This window comes from Pithys albifrons, chromosome 16, assembly GCF_047495875.1.
Source record: "Pithys albifrons albifrons isolate INPA30051 chromosome 16, PitAlb_v1, whole genome shotgun sequence".
NCBI classification, from domain to species: Eukaryota; Metazoa; Chordata; class Aves; order Passeriformes; family Thamnophilidae; genus Pithys; species Pithys albifrons.
This window is the reverse complement of record NC_092473.1, coordinates 3,022,108-3,043,031: the sequence shown is the minus strand read 5'-3', so window position 1 is coordinate 3,043,031 and position 20,924 is coordinate 3,022,108. Positions and strand designations below refer to the sequence as shown.

At 57.6% G+C, this 20,924-nt stretch overlaps 1 protein-coding gene across 2 annotated transcripts; it reads right to left on the bottom strand.

Annotated features, from left to right (window-relative positions):
* Positions 1 to 118: 118 nt before the first annotated feature.
* Positions 119 to 20,051, bottom strand: CLCN7 (chloride voltage-gated channel 7). Of its 2 annotated transcripts, none has more exons than XM_071571307.1 (25): positions 19,855 to 20,051; positions 12,993 to 13,064; positions 12,282 to 12,353; positions 12,007 to 12,072; positions 11,335 to 11,467; positions 10,839 to 10,948; positions 10,059 to 10,139; positions 9,613 to 9,675; positions 8,892 to 8,975; positions 8,633 to 8,726; positions 8,163 to 8,227; positions 7,580 to 7,696; positions 7,191 to 7,245; positions 6,425 to 6,485; positions 5,732 to 5,870; positions 5,348 to 5,441; positions 3,931 to 4,100; positions 3,542 to 3,593; positions 3,134 to 3,261; positions 2,880 to 2,965; positions 2,261 to 2,393; positions 2,092 to 2,151; positions 1,561 to 1,737; positions 1,377 to 1,457; positions 119 to 1,256 (listed from the first exon to the last, which is right to left on the bottom strand). In XM_071571307.1, the coding sequence occupies exons 1-25, from the start codon at positions 19,981 to 19,983 to the stop codon at positions 1,170 to 1,172; spliced, it is 2,409 nt and encodes an 802-aa protein (XP_071427408.1). In that variant the 5' UTR covers positions 19,984 to 20,051; the 3' UTR covers positions 119 to 1,169. The 2 variants fall into 2 exon arrangements, with proteins under 2 accessions (XP_071427408.1, XP_071427409.1); XM_071571308.1 differs by having other exon boundaries at positions 12,282 to 12,350.
* Between the last annotated feature and the right edge of the window lie 873 nt (positions 20,052 to 20,924).

The window sequence follows — 20,924 nt, the reverse complement described above, 5'->3', positions numbered from 1 at the left end:
GCTTGTGCCCTCCCAGTAGCAGCAGTGGGGACAGGGCTCAGCCCAGCCCTGAGAGGACAGCAAGCCTGGGCAGTGGCCACAGTGGAGTAAGGGAAGCAAGAGAGAGGCAGCACCATAATAAAAGTACAAACAGACTTTATTTCAGCACAGATCCCACAGGTGAAAGCCCCTCCAGACACCAGGGTGCCCTGCCTGAGTAGGGAGGGTGCAGTTCCAGGGCAGGAGGTAATGCCGAGGAGAGGAGGAAGGATGGGGGGATTGAGCTGCCAGGACTGGAGCCCTCCTCATCACCCAGGGGAGTGCAGGTTTGCTCCCAACCCCTGGCCAGATCCAGGGCTGGTGGTAGGGTTTGGAGTGCCTGAAAGGGCCCAGACTGCTGGAAAGCCCCAGGAAAAGCCCCAGGAGTGACTCTGGACACCAAGGGGGGAGGAGGGCAGGAGTGACAGGCTGCAGGACCAACATAGCCCCAGGGCAGGCAGCTCTCCCCTCCCCATCCCTGCCCCAAAGCCCAGGGGTATCTCCCCACAAATAGGTTGGGGTCAGGGTGGCTGAGGGAGCCAAGAAAGAGCCAGAGGCAGCAGCTGCAGAACCACGGGAGCCCTTTTATTGCACAGCCAAGCAGGGCACAGCCCCCTCCTCCAGACCAAGGGCAAGGGAGGCAAGAGCCTATGCCAGAGCTCAGTCCAACCCAGCCAGCACAGGGCAGGGGGGAACAGGGCCCTGGGGGCAGGAGGGAGCCCCATCATGTCCCCTTTGCTCCCCACACAGTCCTTGCAGGCAGGGTTAGGACAGGGCTAGGTCCCAGACAGTCCAGGCTGGGTGGATATGAAGCAAGAGAGGCCACATGCCAGGGCAGAGGGCTATGCCCAGCTCAGCAGGGCACTTCTGCTGCCCATGGACTCCACAGCCTTCACCCAACCCTCAGGGAGAGCCTATCCTAGGCGCTAATGGAGCCAAGGGTGCACCTTGATCCCTCAGGAAGCAGAGGAAGGGGTGAGGAGGCAGTAGGCATGGGAAGGCAGCAACGGGCAGGAGAGCCAGGGCAGCACAGCTGTGCCGGTGCTCTGGGCACTGCCTGCACAGCCTGGCCCAGTCCCCTCCCCACCTCCTGCAAAAGGGGGTCCTCAGCTCCGAGGGGCCAGGGCGTGTCTCTGCTGGGCAGCACCACATCATGTCTGTGCCAGAGAGAGCTCCTCCAGGCCCTCCTTCCCCAGCCGGTACCTGGCGAGGTCCTTGCGGGTCACCATTCCCACCACCTGCCAGGAAAGGGACAGGTCACGAACTGATGTGCACACACAGAGCCTGGGGACAAGGGCAGCATGTCCCCATCCCCCTGAGGGGCTCAGGCAGCTCTGACACAGCAAGCAGGGACTCGCCTCATTGCGATTGTCCACGACCACCAAGTGCCGCAGTCCCAGGGCTCGGAAGAGCTTGAACACCCGTGGCAGAGACGCTTCCTGCAGGGCAGAGCAGGGCTGTGGGGGCTGCAGCACCCCCAGCCAGCGCCCACCACCCACCCAGGACCCCCGGGGTGCTGTGCAGAGGGGTCCTGGCCATTACCTGGGGCACAGTGTAGGGAGAGGGGTTCATGAACTCGCTGAGGTCGATCATGCACTCCCGCTCATCCTGGGAGACGTGGATGGACTGGATAGGGGGAAAGCGGGGATAGGCATCCCGAAAATCCTTCAGCTTCAGCCGCCGCTGCACCAGGCTCAGGTTGGCCCTTTCCACAAACACCTTGGGAGGAAAGAGACAGTTGGGGAGTGTCCTGCAGAGCTCACAGGCACCAAGACAATGGGACAGGGAGGGAATGGGGCGGGAGTGTGGGGTAAATGGACCATCTGCACCAGCACAGCCTGCTTCCCACTCACTCGGGGCTTGTGAGCCCAGGAGGGTTCAGGATGATGCTGGAATAACCCCAGCACGGCATGGCAGCCCCCACCATCTCCTTGGGTGAGTTGAGGGAGGTGACAAGGAGCCTCCACTGACTCCTCCCAAGCAAAGCAGGACACAAGGGGCCTGAAGCAGCAGTGGGACAGGAACAGCAGGGCCCAGAGATGACCCAAACAGCCTCCATGCAGCATCACCCACCTTGTGCTTCAGCAGGACGATGAGCTGGGAACGCAGGATCAGACCCCGCAGTCCGGCCACCTGCGACAGAGCACTGTGTGTGAGACAGGCTGGGAAGGTGAGGGTCACACACTGCCCCCTGTGTGGCCACCCTGCAGCTGTGTCCCCTCCCAAGTGGCCCCCAGCGCACCTGTGTGGTGTCAGGGTTGCTCTCCACCACGGGGAAGCCGTTGTGGTTGGAGGAGGTGTCACTGAGGATGTCCACAACTGTGCCCACCCGCTCGATCCTCCGCAGGCAGGTGACAGGAGTGCTCATGACCTCCCTGCAGGGAAGGTCCCAGGTGAAACCCAGCCCCAGGGCAGCACAGACAGAATCACAGAATGGTTGGGGTTGGAAGGGACCTTAAAGCCCATCTCATTCCACACCACTCTGCCCTGGGCAGGGACACCTCCCACTATCCCAGGTTGCTCCAAGCCCTGTCAAACCTGGCCTTGGACACTCCCAGGGATGGGGCAGCCACAGCTGCTCTGGGCACCCTGTGCCAGGGCCTGCCCACCCTCACACCCTAAATACCCCCTCAACACACACCCAACCTCAGCACTGATGCCTCCTCTGCACCCAAAACCTGCCAGGGAGAGGGGAAGGAACACACTGCAGGACACATCCCTGCTGGGGAAGGAGCTGGTGGCACCAGGGGAGAGCAGGCTCCCAGGACCAAAGTGACACCACCTCCATTCCCAGCTCAGGCCAACAGTGTGGTCCAAAAGCTGCTGCCACAGGAGTGACAAGCATCCCCCATCCCACCTACCTGGCCGTGAGGGAGTGGGACGTCACCGGGGCCTCCCAGTGCAGGAAGGGGACGCTCTGCAGCTGGATGTGCATATCATAGAGCCCCTGCAACGACAGCCAAGCCATCAGGAGAAGCCTGGTGAGATGCCAACAGGCATAGCCAGACAGATCATTCCTCAGAAGAAGAATATGCCTGTCCTGACCCCTCACGGGCACCCGCAGCACCACCAAACCTGACCCACAGCCATGTCCTGTGAGGACACCAGCCCTCACCTCCACAAAGTAGTCTCCCACAATCTTCGCAGTCATCAGCACCAGCATGATGGGGAAGCCATAGGTGACGTTGCCTGTCGCCTCCATCATGATGACCGTGAGGCTCAGTGTCATCCGCACTATCCCCCCTGCCAGAGGCACCCAGAGGAGTTGGGGGTTTAGGTGGACAGGGAAACATGGAGTGAGGGCACAGCAGAACACTTGAGGCCCCTGAATCTCACAGCCAGGGGTGCCCTGAACGAGCCCAGCCCTCACTGGTGCCCCAGCACTGCCTGTGTTGGCAGAGGCATTAGAAAGTTGACAGCCACGCTGGGTTTTGTCTGGGGATGAAGTCGTGCCAGGGAAGCAGGGATTGCTTTTTCCTGTGCCACCTTCACCTCCACCAAGACTATGCCATGGGGAACTCACCCAGCTGTGCAGCAGCTCCCATCAGAGCATACTTCCCAGGATCAGCCCAGATCTGAGTACAGGAGAGAGAAGGAGAAGAGTCACCTGCTGGCTCCAGGGCATCTAGAGATAGTGAGCAGAGCCCTGCCCTCAAACCCCCCTCCAAAGTGGGGAGAGGTGCCTCAGGTGCCTGCACAGCCCAGCTGCTGGCAGGGCTTCCCTGGCATGTGGGAAAGCCCAGACCCAGCTCATGAAGCATCAGCTGAGGAGCCAGCCCACTCCAGAGCTGTGCTAAGCTCTTGGCCAGCTCCATGCACTCCGCTTACATGTGCCACCTGCCCCGTGGTCAGGAAGAAGGGCTGGGTGCCAAAGCTCAAGCCCCCCAAGACCCCTTCCCACCCAGGACTCACCGAGCCCTTGGTCAGGTAGGACAGGGAGATACCAAAGAGCCTTCCCCAGGCTGCACCAATCAGCAGGGAGGGGATGAAGACCCCTGCAGACACTGTCAGGCCGTAGGTCCAGCAGGCCAGGAAGAAATACATCAGTGTGAACATGCCCAGAGTCATGGGGTTGTAGGAACCTGGGGTAGGGACAGAACAGAGTCAGTGCTGCTCCTGCAGCCCCCAGAACCCTGTGATGGGCTGCAATCATGGGAGAACACACAGAGCAGCCTCATGGCACACTTCCAGCAGTGGAAACCCTCTCACTGGGCTGTACCTTCCACCCTGGCAGCACAAACCTTTCAAACTGGCTCTTCAGGTTATTTCTGTCCCCTCCAGGGCCCCACCACCCGGCTGTGGCCATACCAAGCCCTCCCAACCCATTCCTCCCTCTCATGACCCGTGATGGCCCATCCCCTCCCAGCCTCCCATGAGGCAGCTGGACAAACTTCAAAGCCCTGAGGGACCATCAGTGCTGGAGGAGGAGGTTGGGAGGACAGAGGTCCCACTGCCAGCTTTGGGATCAGCTCTGCAGAGCAGGTCCTGCAAACCCCTCCCATGCTGCAGCTCCCACGGCTGCCCCACAAAACAAGCTGTGCCACCACAGCGAGACCCTGCTGACCCCACAATTTGGCCAGCTGCTATTTTAGGATTCCTGAGCAGCTCAGTCTAGTTTAAACAACTAGTTTGCAACCCCTCCTTCACAGAGAAGTCAACAAACTGAAGTCTTGAGCCAGGGAGGACCCAGCACTGCAGGGAGCAGCCCCAGAACACAGGGTGGTCATCTCTTGACTTCAGGTAGCCAAGTTGCACCCTCTGAGCTGAGGAGCTCTCTAGCCCCTGCCCACACCCAGCTGGGCACAGAACTCAGAGCAGCAGGCAGAGGGCACACTGTGGTCACATCAGGTCCAAGGGAAATGGAGCTGGAACCTGAGAACCAAATTGCATTTCTCAAGCAATTCCAAACCCCAAGATCCACCTCCACAACCTGCCCAGAAGGTAAAGTCATTCTAGGGCAAGAGGCCCTGCTAATTAAGAAAACAGCCAGGAACATTTCCAGAATGGACTTCAGACAGCCAGGGAGGGTCAGACATGCTCCCAGGCAGCTCAGAAGCAACAGCCTGCAAACATGCACAAACAAAACCAGGGCCTTGTCCACAGTCTCCTGAGGCCACAGCCTGTAGGTACCACCAGGAGTGGCATCCATCCCTCCTCCTTCCATTGTTGCAGCAAAGGAGCAGGCACAGTGTTTTGGGAAGCCCTCCTGGGGCTGTGCTGATCACCCTCTGCCTCGTCCCAGGAGTGGCCAGGGAACAGGTCAGCCCCCTTGCACAAACCCAGTCCCTCTCTGCTCACATTGCAGGACCCCCTCGCCGGGTAAACTGACCTGGAGGGTCATGGAAGAGGTTGACAACACTCTTCTCAGGTGTGTTGAAGAAGGCAGTGGCCATGGAGTTGTATTCTCCATCAGCACAGAACAGCTGCAAAGGCAAGGGAAGGAGGAGTTAGAAGTGGCAGATTTGGGCTGCCCTGCACAGGGAAGGCTGCTCAGGGGAACGTGTGCCAGCGAGGAGGCAGCTCTGGGCAGCAAGGACACCTACACCACAACACCTACACCACCTACACCACCCTTGGGCCTCCAGCTCTGCCTGCAGTGGAGGGCATCATCTGCAAGGTTCACTGCCCCAAAACCCAGCAGGGTCTTGTCTCCCTGCTCAGCCCAGGCTCAGGGTGCCCCCAACCTTGGATGCTGTTCTTCATCGTGTCCTACCTGCAGGGGATATGCCACGGAGCTCCCCTGGATGGGCTGGCAATCTCTTGAGCAGTAAATCATGACAAACCCCACAGTGGCTGTCACTGCTGCCACCAGCATGGCCTCAACCACCTGGAGGCAGGGCCGGTGGATGTACCTGAGAAGGGGACAGAAGAGTGAGGGTGGCACCCAGGGGTGTGGGCAGGTCACCCACTGCCTGGCTTGGCATGTCACATCAGGCATACAGACAGGCTCTACTCCCTCCCCAAACCCTGCCAGGCTGTCCTGGTGTTTGGAAAGCTGGTGACAGGTATTGGCTGTGCCAGACTGGGCTCAGGTGGCTTTATCAGCTCTCCTCATTCTCTTGTTTCTCTCAGACCACAAGATTGCACAGTGTCTGCACCTCTCTGGGCCCTCCAGTCCCTGGTGGGAAATACTTGGCAGGGTCAGAGCAGTGGTGAGATGCTGTGGGTCACAGCCTTGCCTGCATGCAGTGAGAGGCACATGGCACCTCTGCTATGGCACCTTCCAGGGGCTGCTGCTGCTCATGTTGAATGAGAAATTACAGCCTTTACTCCAGCTGTAACCCTGGGGCCATGGGGCATGGGTGTTTGATCCCACCCAAATCCTGCCCTGCTCCTGTGCTCCAAGGAAGCACAGAAGGCACCAGCCAAGCCATGGCAATCCCCTTCATTACCTGTGAGCTCTTACCTGATCCGGAACATCGTCAACCAGTAGTTGAGGGCATTGAACAGGGCCCCAAGGATGCCACCTGCAAAGGTGAGAGAGGAAAAGCTCAGCACACAGGGCCCAGGCTGCCCACAACACCAGGAACCTGTGAAGATCATCAACAACCCACCCAGTGTGACTGTCAGCTCCAGCACATGCAGACACTGTCCCTCCAGACAGCCAGGACCTGCCACCAAGAGGAGCCTGGCACCAGCAGTGGGCTGGCTGGGGCCCAGAGTCACAGCACTGGCACCAGCAGGCAGGGACAGGCCAGCTCCATGGGGATAAGGGGCTGCCCAGGACTGCAATGCACTGGATATCAGAAAAAAATTCTTTCCAGAGAGAGTAATCAGGTATTGGAATGGGCTGCCCAGAGAGGGGGTGGATTCCCCATCCCTGGAGGTTTTTCAGCTGAGCTTGGCCGTGGCACTGAGTGCCATGATCTGGTAAAGGGACTGGAGTTGGCCCAAGGGTTGGACTTGATGATCTCGGAGGGCTTTTCCAACCCAATCCATTGTATGATTCTATGACCTTGCTCAACATGGGTTAAAGGGGCTTGACTTTGCTACCAGAGCTGGGCCAGAATCCAGCTCTTACCCTGCATAAGCCCCACAAGTAGTTTCTGCTCTGGAATTTAATAGATTCCCCATTCTCCCCAGAAAACTGGATGCCAAAGCTTTTTAGACCCAGACAGAGAGAAAAGGAAATTATTCAGACACATCAAATTGAAACAGCAGCACTGTCTTACCAACCACTCCCATAAAGATGAAGATAGGAATTTCCTGGATTGTGTATCCCATTTTCTGCAAGCAAGAAAGAAGCAGCTTTTAGATCTCCTGGCCTATCTGCAGCCCCACACACAGTCACTGACTGCTGGGACACCACAAGTCTGTGCCAGCAAGCAGCTTCCAGAGCTGCCCCAAAGTCTCCCCTGGACACCCCACAGCCCCCAGACCCAGCAGTAGCTGCAGAAACTCCTTCTGCTGGGGCTGGGATCTGGCCAGACCCCACAGCCTGCTAGGGCAGAGCCTGCCTCAGCCCCTGGGGGATGTTTTAGACACAGTGATGGCCCCAAGCTGCCATGGGCTGTTTGGAACCCCCCAGCAGAGCCCTGGATGGGGAACACCTGTGCCATACCTCGCTATCAAACCTGCCAAAGTTGATGAGCCCAGGGCTGGAGAGATCCCAGGCATTGCCGTGGTAAACGCTCAGGACAGAGTTCAGGGTGAACGTGGAGATCATGGAGGCAAAGAACTAGAACAAGATACAGCTCAGAGTCACTGCCAGATACCCCCAGCCCCACTCCCTCACCACATGCCCCTCACACCACCCCAAACTACCCCTCGTGGCAGGGGGTGGCCCCTTATGTAGGGCTTGGTGCCCATGGTGTGGTGGGGACAAGAGGCCACATTTCCCATGGGAGCACTTTGGGCAGTTTACGCTGTCCAGGGGCTCACTCCTTTTGCCTCTTTGCTGCCCTGGAGCTCAGCCCAGGGTAGCTCCTTTGGAAAGGAGTTGGCAGCAAGATGTTGCTTAGCCAGGTCCAAATTCAGCCCCCGAGGTCCAGGACACAGAAGGGGAGCTGGGACTGTTCCCTGGGATGTGCTACACATATCCTTGCTGGGGCAGGGATGTCAAGAGGCCTGGGCCTGCAGGGCATTGGGAAAAGGCAATGCCTCAAACCAGAGCCAGCAGCCCTCTGTTGCTTCCCAGCACTTACAATTCTCCAAGTCAGAAACTGGTTCCAGAAGGAGGCTCCTTCCTCCAAGCTGAACAGGACACCCCCTGCAAGTACAAGACACAACACCTTCACCAGGGGCACGTGCCACCCTTGGATCACAGCACCCAAATTCATCCCATCCCATGTGCCCCACCCTGCTCAGGGCTCCCAGGCTCCATCAAAGGGACAGACAAGCCCACCATGCCAACAGTGGTTCACTGATCACAGTGAAGCCCCCCACTGTCTTCCTCCATTCCAGGGAGGTAACATTTGGGATTCAAGACCCCCTCCTCTCTTCCTAAGACCTGCATGGCACAGCAGGAAAATTTGGAGTGGGACTGGGGACTTGCACAAGGGCTCCTGCAGTGCCTTAGGCAGGTCCCAGCAGCTGTCTCCAGGCAAGTGGGAGCAACATCCTAAGGAAATCCATCTCCTGGCACTGCTCAGTGCCAGAGAGCCAAGACACACACCCACAGGGGCACCAAAGGCAGCTGAGACACCAGCAGCAGCTCCAGCCGAGACAAAGTCCCTCTTTTCCGTGTCTCTCCGGAAGTACTCGAAGATCTGAAACACCAGAGCAAAGGCAGGTTTGGGCTGGGCACAGGCACGAGTTTAGGGGAGACAGAGTGTGCCTTGTATGACCCCAGGCCACCAGTGTGACTGTGAGGAACAGCCTGGCTGGCATGGGAGGGGCACCTGCAGTACAGCCCTTCAGACCTCAACACCAACCTTGAAGTCTCGCTTTAAAGACGTGGATCTTCCCTGGGAGATCCCAGCAGCAATCACAGCTCCAGAGTGAATCATGGGTCCTTCCTACAGGCCAGAGAGCAGAGGCAGGTTGGAAAAGGAAGAACAGGGATTATTGAATGTTGCTCACCAGCTCACAGCCCTGAAGCTGGATGGGAGGATTTCCCTTGGAGAAATACAGACCTTGACATTTTCCCCCTTCCCATCCCTGGAAGTGTCCAAGGCCAGGTTGGACAGGGCTTGGAGCAACCTGGTCTAGTGGAAAGTGTCTCTGCCCACAGCAGAGAGATTGGAAGGAAATGGTCCTTCAGGTCCCTTCCAACCTAAATCATTCTGTGATTTTGTGTAAACTCATTCTAGCCAGTGGCTCCCATGGCCACCTCCTGTTCCTCCCAGCTGAGGAAGACAGATGTTTCCCTTGCCTTCAATCCCAGCAAGCCAGAAAGGTCCCAATGGGGCACCCAAGTTTGCTCATCTAATACTTGCAAGGACAACCACCAATGGACACAGGCTGCTACTCTCCTGCCCTCAGCTGAGCCACACACACGCTGGCATGGTGGCACCACACACCCCAGGGGCTCCCCAGGAGTGGGGCAGACACCAGGGAATACACTGGGAAGTCATTACAAGGCCCCCAGCGCCCTGTCCCCAGCTCAGGGTTGTGGGTACCACCACATGTCAGAGAGCTCTCTGTGCACATCACCTTCCCAACAGCCAGGCCGCCAACCACCGAGAGGATGACCCCGCAGACTTTGATCACCAGGGTCTGCAAAACAGAGACAGGCACAGCTTATCACAGGGGTGGCACAAGGGACACAACCTCAGCACCCACAGGGGGCACAGCCCTAACTAGCCCTGTGGCAGGAGCCAGGAACCCCAGGGGACTGTGATTCTCAGTCCCTTGCTCTGGCAATGACGTTGATCCATTTTCTTCTTGGCAAGAGTGAAAAATTACCCACAGCTGCTCTTCCCAGAACCAGCTGCTGATCCCAAAGCAGGAGGTTTAACCCCCTGGCACTGGGGAGAACAGCCACAGAGCCAGGAGCTCATCACAGCTCCTTCTCCTCCTCCACCACAACATGGCCAGGGACCCTCAGCCCACGGGGAAACAACATGCCCAAGGCCATCTCACCACCTCCCACTTCCTACCTTGAGGCGGACAACATGTGGAATCTTCACCCCGTTGAGATAGCACTTGATCTGGGGAATGCCACTGCCAGCTGCCACGGGCTGTGGGGAGCAGGGAGAGCGTGAGAACAGGGTGGGGACACACTGGCCACCCTACCCTATCTCTCAGCACAGGGCATGCCCAGCACACCCTCAGGGACACTCTGAGATGAAATCAAAGCTTATCTACGGGCTCTGAAGGTGGGTTTGAGGGAAGAACACTCTTCCTAAGGGCAAATGTGCCAGGGAGGAGGAGATGGATGGATTCTTAGGGATGCTCAGGTCTTCCCCCACAGTGTCACAGCAAGAGGCCTGGTGCTGCAGAAGGATCACACCTGGTGGTCAGTGAGAACAAGGGCAAAGCCACAAGGAAGAGACTGCAGATTAGAAGGATCCATAGGGAGTTCCAGTCTCCAGTTTGTCCTTTGGGGCACATCCCCCAAGCACCCAGCCAGACTGATCACTGTCAGGGTTCACGTACACCTGTAGAGCTGAGCTGGGGCCAAGGCTTGGGAGAGCTGCACCCACACCCCAGGCTGCAGCACACCCTCTGCCCCAGGCTGCCAACCAGGCAGCATATCTCAGCAGCCTGACAGCCCTAGAGAAACTCCACAGCACAGCTGGAGCCAACGCCGAGGAGCTGGTGCTACCAGGAGTCAATCTGGCAGAAACACATTTGCTATTACATAAATTTGCATATTTTCTGGGAACATGTTGTTGCTTCGCCCATTTAAAGAATCCAGAGCAGTTCCAAACTCTTACCTCTATGAAAGCAACGATCACGGAGCCCACCATCACCACACTGGCATTCAGGGTGGCCCAGAGCAACAGGGAGAAAGACAGGCCCCCTTTGGCTGTGAACTTGTCAATGTCTGGGGCAGCAGCTCAAGGAAAGACCAGCACTGCTTGGGTACTATCCCTCCCACCACATCATATCACAGAATAGTCTGGGTTCAAAGGGACCTTAAAGATCATTGGGTTCCAAGCCCCTGCCATGGGCAAGGATGCCATTCACCAGACCAGATTGCTCAGGGGCCCTGTGTACTTAGGGCAGCCAGGGTGGCTGCAAGGAGCCTTCTCTGTTAGGACAGTGCCCAGTCACAGCTCAGCCCTGCAGCACCTCAGGCAGCAGGATCTATGTCATCAACCCCAGGCGAGGAATCACTGCCCTCTTCCCCACAACACCCCTCTGGTGGGCTCCAGGAGCAGAGATCCCACAGCTCCCAGCTGGCTGGTGGCCACTGCTTCAGGAGGATACTGTCCTTCACCACCCGGTACTTGAGCCCAGCCAGGTTCTCCACCACGATGTCGATGAAGCAGGCGACGAGGCCGGTGAGGATTCCGATCATGGCGCAGATCACCCAGCGCTTGATCTCCACGGTGCGGAAAGCCTGAGGGGCACACAGCAGTCAGACCCTGCTGCCAGCACTGCGGGGACCCCAACCCACCTGACACCTTCCCCAGCACAGCCCCAAGCCTGGGCAGTGCCGAGGAGAGCCAGGGAGCACTAATGCTGCCTGACCCAGCGAAGCCTGGGCTCAATTTACTTATTTTACTCCAGTGCCCTTGTCCCTCTGTGGAATCCCTAAGGAGTTTTTCCAGCTTCCCTGCCTCTGTTAGACCCCTCCTGTTGAGAATCTCATTGACCCCAAGGCAGATGCTTCCCATGATTCCAGAAGTCCCTCCACCCAGGGACCTGCCCCATGCCACCATATGGACCCAGATTATCTCCCATCTCATGCTGGGTTCTTGCTCCTGAGGTTTTATGGCTCATCACAAGCTGGTCAGTGTCTATAAGCCCATCCCAGCTCTCACATTGCTTTGAGCACAACCTCTCCTGGCATGGAGAAAACCCCCAGCAGCCAAGCAGGGGGCACAGCTTCCCTGGGCCAGCCCAGGTGTGGGGACGGTGGGTCACAGCAACACTCACCGCATGGTTTATCCTCCTCTCCTCCTCCAGGAATAGCTGGTTTTCACAGTTGTCATAGTCCAAGCTCTAGTTCAGGAAAGGGAGATGCTGTTACCATCTAGAGCAGACCTACTGGGGAGTGCTGCCTTCAGCCTCTCACGCTGCTCCTCCACACTCCTGTATGATCTTCCTCCCTCAATTCCACTCCTTCCCACTGAAACCTCCCTAAGTGGGCAGCTATGAGCCCTCACACCTCACCTGCTGCATCCCAGAGGGGAGGGGAGATGGGCACTTACTTCATATTTGAGTGACAGGAGCTTCTCGTTGTGGGGGATCTCGTTGGGACGCTGCCGAGGGAGCTCAGTCTGCTGTGGGATGTGAAGCACAACACAGGACGCTCAGGTCTGAGTCCAACACCCCCTCTATGCTCTGCAACTCCTGGTTTAACTTGCTTTTATGCTCAAGGAGGACTGTAGGTGCAAGCTGGCTGTCAGGCTGGGGGCTGGGATGATTTTCCCTCAGTTGGTGGATATGTGGGATTTAATGGAGCTGGACCAGCTGCCAGGTGTGCACCCTCAACAGCCACCTCTCCACCCCAGGAGCAGGCAGAGTGTTTGCCCAGCCACACTGACCCAAGCGCTGCCTCCGAGCAGCTCCATGCTCGGAATGGGGAGTGCAACCTTTGCAACCTTTCACCTCAGCAGGAAATTCCTTTGACCAAAGGCAAGGAGCTATTTCAAGCAGATCCATGTTTTTGGGCAGAAATCAAATTCTGTTTCCCAAACCCCTTTGACTGTGCAAGCTGTTCCCAGCTCTGAATTAGAGCATTTACTGAGGATGCCAGAGGGGCCCCCGGGGCTGCATCAGCTGCCCACGCCACAGAGGTCACCTAGCCCAGGAAGAAACATTGGAGTCCTCATGGAACAAGCAGGATGTGAGGGTGGAACAACATGAGTGGAAGAAGGGAAGGGGTCTCATTACCAGTGGACCCTCTCTGTGCTACTCACCAGCTCATGGATGTCCTCGTTGAGGTCCACATTGCTCAGCTGCCCGATGCGCAGGAAGGAGGAAGGAGTGAGCTGAGGACAGAAGGGAAAATGAGGTCAACTTCTCAATGCACTGCAAGTCTCAGCAGGAGGAAAGAGCAGGCATGCAAGATGCTCATGCTCTACCTCCCTTGCTGAGCTCTGCCTGTCTGCCCATCACCAGAGCCCCCCAAAATGCAGCACCCTGCTCTCAGAGGACACACTGAGAAGGTGGGAACCACCACCCCAGAGGGAGCCAGAGCCAGCCAGCAGCCTGATGGGACTTGGGGACACTCCTCCAACCTCTCAGCTGACAGCCAGCTCACCTGGGGAAGGTGCCAGCCAGCAGCAGCTCAGACAGGGCTGGCCACCACCAGCCTCTGGCCACCGAGTGCGGTGCCCAGCACATCGTGGGCAGCAAACCTGTGCCGAGCAGCACGTTCCACACTGCCCTGGGGTGGGGAGGGACAGAGCCCCTGGACAAAGCACCACCCCCATGGCCACACACCCAGCCAGCAGTGAGGGATGGCTGAGGGCACAGCTGGCTCTGCCATGTGCTCCACAGCAGCAGTGCCCAGCCAGGGAGATGAGCACGTCAGCGTGTTTGTCAACCTCGGAGCAGCTGGGAGCAGAGTGACAGCCAGGCTGGCTGCCAGCCAGCAGACATGAGAGGAAGTGGGCACAGCCTTGAGGACACTGGTGCCCCTCTGAGTCGGCCCCAGCATGATGATGGGAAGGACCATTTGCATCTCCCTCTGAGGAGCAGGTTCTCCTTTTACTGGTGACCCCTCAGGCTTGTTACTGGCAGTGCAGTTGCACAACGTGGGAGTTTTCAGACTGCTTGAGGCAACTCTGTCTCCTGGTCGAGGCAGGCAGGAGCTTGGGCTGCAGCTGAGCCAGCCCCCAGCTGGGCAGTGCCACAAGGGGGCCTGGAAGGAACAGGCAGCTGCTGCCCCTGCTCCCTGTGAAACACAGGGATGCACAAGGGTATGAGCAGCCCAAACACCACTCCTCAGCATGAAGACCTCCCCCCTTCACAGCTGCCAGATTAAAGGACTGCAAGGATGGCAAGCAACAACAGGGCCCTGGCCTGTTGGTGCCTCCCTGCTGGCAGGTCCCAGATCGAGCCCCTGCTGCTTTAATCCCCATGGATCCTGTCTGGAACGTGCAGGCCAGAGCAGTTGGGAGCGTGCACGTCACTGCAGACAAAGAATATCTCTTTGTGTTTGCAGCCTGACCTATTTTCCCATTTCTCTGTCTGCTCCACAATCTCATTTACTCCCTGACCTGCAGATGGTTCTGCCTCAGCTTCTCAAACCCTCTTTGAGGGTCTCAGCACCTGAGCCTAAAGTGCTTCATGAAACAATTTTCAGACACTGGTTTGGTAAGACCAGCCTGCACTTTGGATCTGGTCTGTGATAGCTCCAAAATCCCTGTGGGAAGGATCCAGGTGGATGCCTTTTCCTGGAAGTCAGAGCAGACCACTGTGGGCTCCTGCAACCCAGGCACACACAAAGCTGCCACATTCCTGGATGGGAACTTACACAGAGTCATGAGCTGGAGGCAGGAACTGCCCATTTCAGTGCCCAGCTGGTGCCCAGCTGCTCTGGTGACAGGCAGAGGTCCCAGCCAGGCCTTCTCCACCCTGGGGAGAGGGGAAGGACATGGTCCTCACTCTGAAACCCAGGAGGGACAAAGCTGAGACCTTGCAAAGGAACCCACCTCCACCTGGCCTCAGGAAGCACAAAGAGTCAAGGTTCCTGTTAGAAGCCACATGTCCAGGGCAAGATCAAGGCAACAAGATGGAAAAGGTCACTCATGCCATGTCCTCTGTGCAGGCCTGGGCTCAGACCTCAGACAGGACCAGCCCTTCAGGGAAAATTCTCTTCTGCTGGCTGCAAAAGAGCAAATGTGGCTGAAGCAGTGACACCACACCACACTCCCATTTGTCTGTGGAGCAGGAAGCCAGGGCACAGCAGCTCAACTCCAGGGATGAAGCACCAGCAAGACCCAGATGAAAGGAGAGGAGCAGCAGTTCAACCTGAAGTTGAGCTTTTTGAAGCAAGCAGTGTGTTTTTAACATGCTCCCCCCTGCCCTCCAAGTCTGGCATCCCTCTGTGTTCTACAAGCAGAGGGCTGGCTCCCATCTCGACTGCCACAGGGATCACATGCCAGGAGGGCAGGAAGAGGCTACTCATCTTTGGTAAGAGGAAAAGGAGCAATTTAGGCAGCTGGGAGCCAAGACAGAAGGTTATTTGTGCACAGCTCAAAGATTCACTGAGTGATGCCCTCCATGGATGTTTTCAAACTCAGGCCAAGGCAGCTGCTGATCCCGGGTACGTGTGATGTTGGTATGACCATGGTACACAGAGATCTCCACATAACATGCACTGCTGCCAAAATCCAGAGGACATGGATGGGTTAACAGTTCTCCTGTCCCAGGAGAGGCCCTGGGGCCATCTGAGCCTCAACAGCAGCACAGGAACTGCCCTCGGCACTCGCCCCTGTGGGTGGTAAAGTTAATTCCTTACTCATTTTCAGCTCTGCAAAGAGATGTCTGCAGCCTTGATCTGAACCACAACTAGTTAACATCAGTGTTAACAGGACAGGGCTGCTCCTCAGAGAGCACAGACCTCACCAGGCTGCAGGGAAGCCCCCAGAGTTCAACAGAGGCAAATACAAAGCCCTGCACCTGGCATGGATGAGTCCCAGCAGTCAAAAAGCAGCTTCGTTGAACGAGTCTTGCAGCAACCTGGTGGGTGAGAGGGGCTGGTGGCACAAAGCAGGATCACAGCCAGCAGGTCTGGGGAAGGGGTCCCATGGCTCTGCCTGGCACCTGCAACAGCACACCTGGGACTTGGTGTTCACATTGGGCTCCCCAGGACAAGAAAGACACAGAGTCACAGGAGTGAGTCCAGCAAGACACTCAGGGGCTGCAGCATGTGATGAGACATACAAGAAGCTGGTGCTTGTCAGGGAGATCTTCATGCCAACTCCAGACATCCAATAGGATGTTACAGAGAGTAGAGTCAGACTTTCCTTGAGATGGGACAAGAAGCAGTGGATAAGCTGCAGTAAGAGAACTTCTGCTTAGATATCAGAGCCAAACGTTCACCCTGTGGGTGGTGACACACTGAATATGGGGCAGAGTAGTTACCCAGATCTCCAGTGGATGTGGCCCTGAGTGACCTGGTCTAAGGGATGTGGTCTTAGCAGGGGCTGGGCTAGAGACTCTGTCAGGTTCCTTTCCCCTTCATCATGCTGGCTGCTCCCTGCAGGGTATCACCCACCCTCAGTGACCCCCCAGACACTGCCCCTTATCATCACCCTGTGCTCAGTAACGAACTGGAACCACGTGGTTTTCCGTTATTGATGAGATTAAGCACAGCACACACCACAGCAGGAGCCCACAGCTGTGTTGCAGAAGCTGTGGGAGGGAAGGAAGAGGATTGCCAGCCCTCAGGGCTCTCTGAACCCCAGCACACTCTGTCAAGAAGCCCCTGGTACCAGCTTGGGTGGAAGGACAACTCCAGGCTGTGTCACTGACACTGGAAATTGTCACCAGCTATGGCAGCAAATGGGGGAGATGAACTGCAAGGCTCTTGAAATGCCCCTCTTCTGACACACAACTACAGCTGAGACAGGCTTCAAACCAACTCAGCATCATCCCCAAAATGCTCCACAGCAGGAGAGACTGAGGCTTCTCACCTCCAGGCTCCTAACAGGGTAGAAAGCATCTGGAGTCTCTCTGAGGTGTCACCACTCAGCTACAATTTTGATTCCAGCCTCCTACTGTCACTCCAGGACACAGCTGCTCCTTGACCCTCACCTGCACAAGCCTGAGAGATGCCATCATTGCCATGGCCTTTCTCCAGGCACCTTGTCCCATGTGCCCCCTCTGCAAAGGAACAGCACAAGGCTAAAGCACTGCCACAGTCCCCGACAGTGTGAGCACCCAGCAGAAAACTTCCTAAAACTCCTCTGCTTGGAGAAGCTCCTGCTCCCATTCAAAGGCAGTGGCTCTCCAGGGAGGTCACCTCCAGGCTCCCAGCAGTGGGAACAAGCAGTCTCTCTGCCAGTACCCCAAGGAGGACAATCTGCACCCCATTTGCCATGAACAGCAGACTTCTCTTTTTGCCCCTCCTCCCACCAAGAGTTTTTGATTGCAGCCCGACCACTAAGGCTGCATTTTTCACCCTATTACTTGAGAAAATGAGACCAACAACACCCAGAGATGCAGAATAAACACAGAGGGGTTAAGAAGGATGAGGTGCCCAGCAGCAGCAGCAGCCTGGTGCTCATGTTGGTGACTCCTGGTTCCAAGCACCCTCTGGAGCAGGAGCATTATACCAACCCCAAAGTCAAGGCACTTCAGCACAAGTACCTTTGATGGTAGTGAAGAAGAAGCCTTCTTTGTCAAAAAATGCCTAACGACAGAAATTGGCTGCCCTCACTAAAATTGTCCATCCACTTTCCAGCCTGAGAACTGACACACAAGGCTCAAGAACACAGGAGAGGGACAGACCACAGCAATGATGCTCAGATGGACAGGCAGATTCACTTCTCGACATGCTCAAGGGGCTGAAAAGTTCTGATGAGAGGATAACAGCTTAGTCAGCTCTAGAACTGGTCCCAAAACCAGAGGAGACCTCAGCACAGCCCTGGAGCCCCCCTCTATGGCCACAGGTGTGTTCCTCTAGCCCCTCCTCACCTCCTGCCCACAGCAGGTCTCTCACAGCTGCCAGCTGGGGACCTACAGCCCCCGTTTCCTTTGTTCGCCTTCTGATCACTTTCATTTTCATTAAACAAGCACATGAGAAAGAGAAGAAGCTCCACTGGGGACATTTTATTTTATCACCACAACCCAAGTTTAAATCTCCCCTGAATGAAGCAGCTCCAGACTCTCTTTGTTTCCCTGCCAAGGCTGCTTCCCACTTCAATCCATGACTCCACGGCATGTGAGGCAAAGGGAGAAGCAGCTGCCCGACACTGAAATGCAACCCCAGTGCTATGGAGACAACCCAGCCAGGCCAGTGCCACTGCCAGGGGTGGTTTGGAGCTCCAGCAAGGGATTCACTCTCCTCCTTTGCCAAGGAAAATGCCAAGTGGTGCCCTGTCACCAGCTGGGACCAGAGCTGCCCGTGCTCTGAAGGGACACAGCGATGATAAATCACATTGGCAGGGCTGAGTTTCCACCTCCAGCTGCCCCTGCTGCAGAGGGGCTGAGGCATTTCTTCCAATCATCCTTTCCTAACTGACCCACAGCCACGAGATCTGGTTAATCCCTATTTTAACACCCTTCACACCCACAGGATTCCCCACGTGCTGTGAATACACAGGGTCCTGCTGTGCTGCCCAGGAGGATTGCTTTTATTTTCACCCCAGAACAGCTCTCATGGCACAGGTGTCTCCTTCCAGCCACCGTTCCCTGCTCCCACAGCACCACACCAGGCTCTTCCAGCTTAATTAGCCCTGCACTGCCCTCTAATTAGCCAGCTGTTCTGACTTGCCCAGGAGCAGGGCAGCACAGAATCGTGCTGGGTGAGACATCCCTGCCAACAGCTGGCAAAAGCTGGCACTGCTCCTCCCTATCTGAGCTCAAGTCTCCCAGAAAACACTTCACAGGAAATTCAAGGACATCACCTGGAGACAGTCCCTCTCCCCCCTGGGGCTGGCACAGAAGTGCTCCACGGACCCAGCCTGACATCCCACACACACCCCAGCCCAGAACTGCCTGTCCAGCCTCAGCTTTGCTCTGTAACAGCTGCCAAGTGCCTCGGTGTTCTTCACATGTGGAGGAGAGACTGCCAGGCAGGCTGCCCCAGTGGGTGCACAGGAGAGAAGTTCTTCTGACTTAATTATCCAAAATTAATTTGGCAGAAAGTCCAGACCCATCCTGTGGCCATTGACTTTAGGAGTTGGACTCGATGATCCTTGTGGGTCCCTTCCAGCTCAGAACAGTCTGTGATTCTGACTTGCTTTTTGCAGCTTCACAAATCCTGTACAATACCCTCCAGCACATCAGTGTCAGGTGGTTGTGTCTGAGCCCAGCCTGGGCAGCAGCCCCATGTCAGGCAATGGGCTCTCACAGAATGATGATGCCTTTAGCAGAACTTAATGAACTTTACAATGGGCAGACAGACATAGGACAAGGGGGGATGGCATTAAAATAAAAGATGAAAGACTTAGATTAGGTATTTTGGTAGAAATCCTTCACTGTGAGGGTGGGCAGGCCCTGGCACAGGTTGGGCAGAGCAGCTGTGGCTGCCCCATCCCTGGGAGTGTCCAAGGCCAGGCTGGACAGGGCTTGGAGCAACCTGGGCTGGTGGGAGGTGTCCCTGCCCATGGCAGGGGGTGGGATGGGTGGGATGGGCTTTGAGGTCCCTTCCAACCCAAACCAGGCTGTGGCTCCATGACCGGAGAGAGCAGCGCCGGCGGGCAGGATCAGGGCCCTGCCGTGCGGGACCACCCAGGGCGAGGAGCGGGCAGGGCCGGGGGGCCCCGGTACGGCCCCGGCACCGCCGAGCGCCCGCACCCCGTGCCGGGCCCGGCCCGCGGCTGGGCACTGACGGAGTCCGCGCTCAGTTTTTCCCCGAGTGTCCCGAGGGTCCCGTGTCCCGGCCGTGCCGCCCTCCCGGTCCCTCCGTTTTCCCAGCCCGGCGGATCCCGGAGCGGCTGCGACCGCCCACCGGGGCTGCCCGGGGAGTCCACCCCGACAACCCCCAGCCCCGGGACAACGACATGGTTAAACCGCACCGAGGACACGACCCCAGCCCCCTCCTCCGCCGCGCCTCCAGCGCGGGACGGTGCACACCGCCCCCTCCCTCCCGGTGGCGGTACCCACCTGCCGGGCGCCGCCCGCCGCTCCCGGGCCGGTACCGTTCAGCAGCGGGGTGGTCTCGCCCGCACGCCCGTCCTCGTCGTCGTCACGGTCGCGGCCGGACCAGGACACCTTCTTGGCGACGTTGGCCATGCGGGGCGGCGGCACCGGCGGCGGCTGCGGCACCGGCCCTGCCCCGCCGCCCGCTCATGTGACCGCGCCCGCCGAGCTCACGTGACCGGCACGCCGGCGGGGCCGCCCCAAGGCACCATGGGAGTTGTAGTCCCGAGGGGGACCCGCACCCGGCACGGTCTGAGCTGGGATAGAATGGAACGGGACGGGTCGGGTCGGGTCGGCCGGGATAAGTCCTGTGGGGAGAGGCTGAGGGAGCTGGGGGTGTTCAGCCTGGAGAAGAGGAGGCTCAGAGGTGACCTCAGCACTGTCTGGAACTCCCTGAAGGGAAGTTCTGGCCAGGTGGGGGTTGATCTCTTCTCCCAGGCACTCAGCAATAGGACAAGGGGGCACGATGGGCTCAAGCTCTGCCAGGGGAAATTGAAGTTGGAGAGCAGAAAGAAATTCTTTGCAGAGAGAGTGCTCAGGCATTGGAATGGGCTGCCCAGAAAGGGGGTGGATTCCCCATCCCTGGAGGTTTTTCAGCTGAGCTTGGCCGTGGCACTGAGTGCCATGATCTGGTAAAGGGACTGGAGTTGGACCAAGGGATGGACTTGATGATCTCGGAGGGCTTTTCCAACTCAATCCATTCTATGATTCTGTGATTCTATGACCCGGATGATGACGGCCCGGGATGATGGGGCCCTGCCAGGAGGCTTTGCCCCACGCACACCCAGCCAGCAGCACGGCCCTGAGAACACGGGGCTCTGGGAACATGGGGCTCAGGGAATGCCAGGCTCTGGGAACACGGGGCTCCAGGAATGGTGGGTCCAGGGAACACGGGGCTCCGGGAACACGGGGCTCCAGGAGCAGCCGGAGCCGGTGCTGCCCCAGCTCTCCGGACACAGAATTCCGCAGGGCAGCTGTTCGGGACCGTGTGTGCTTCGCCTGCTGCCCCCGGAGCAGCACAGCTCGGGCCACAG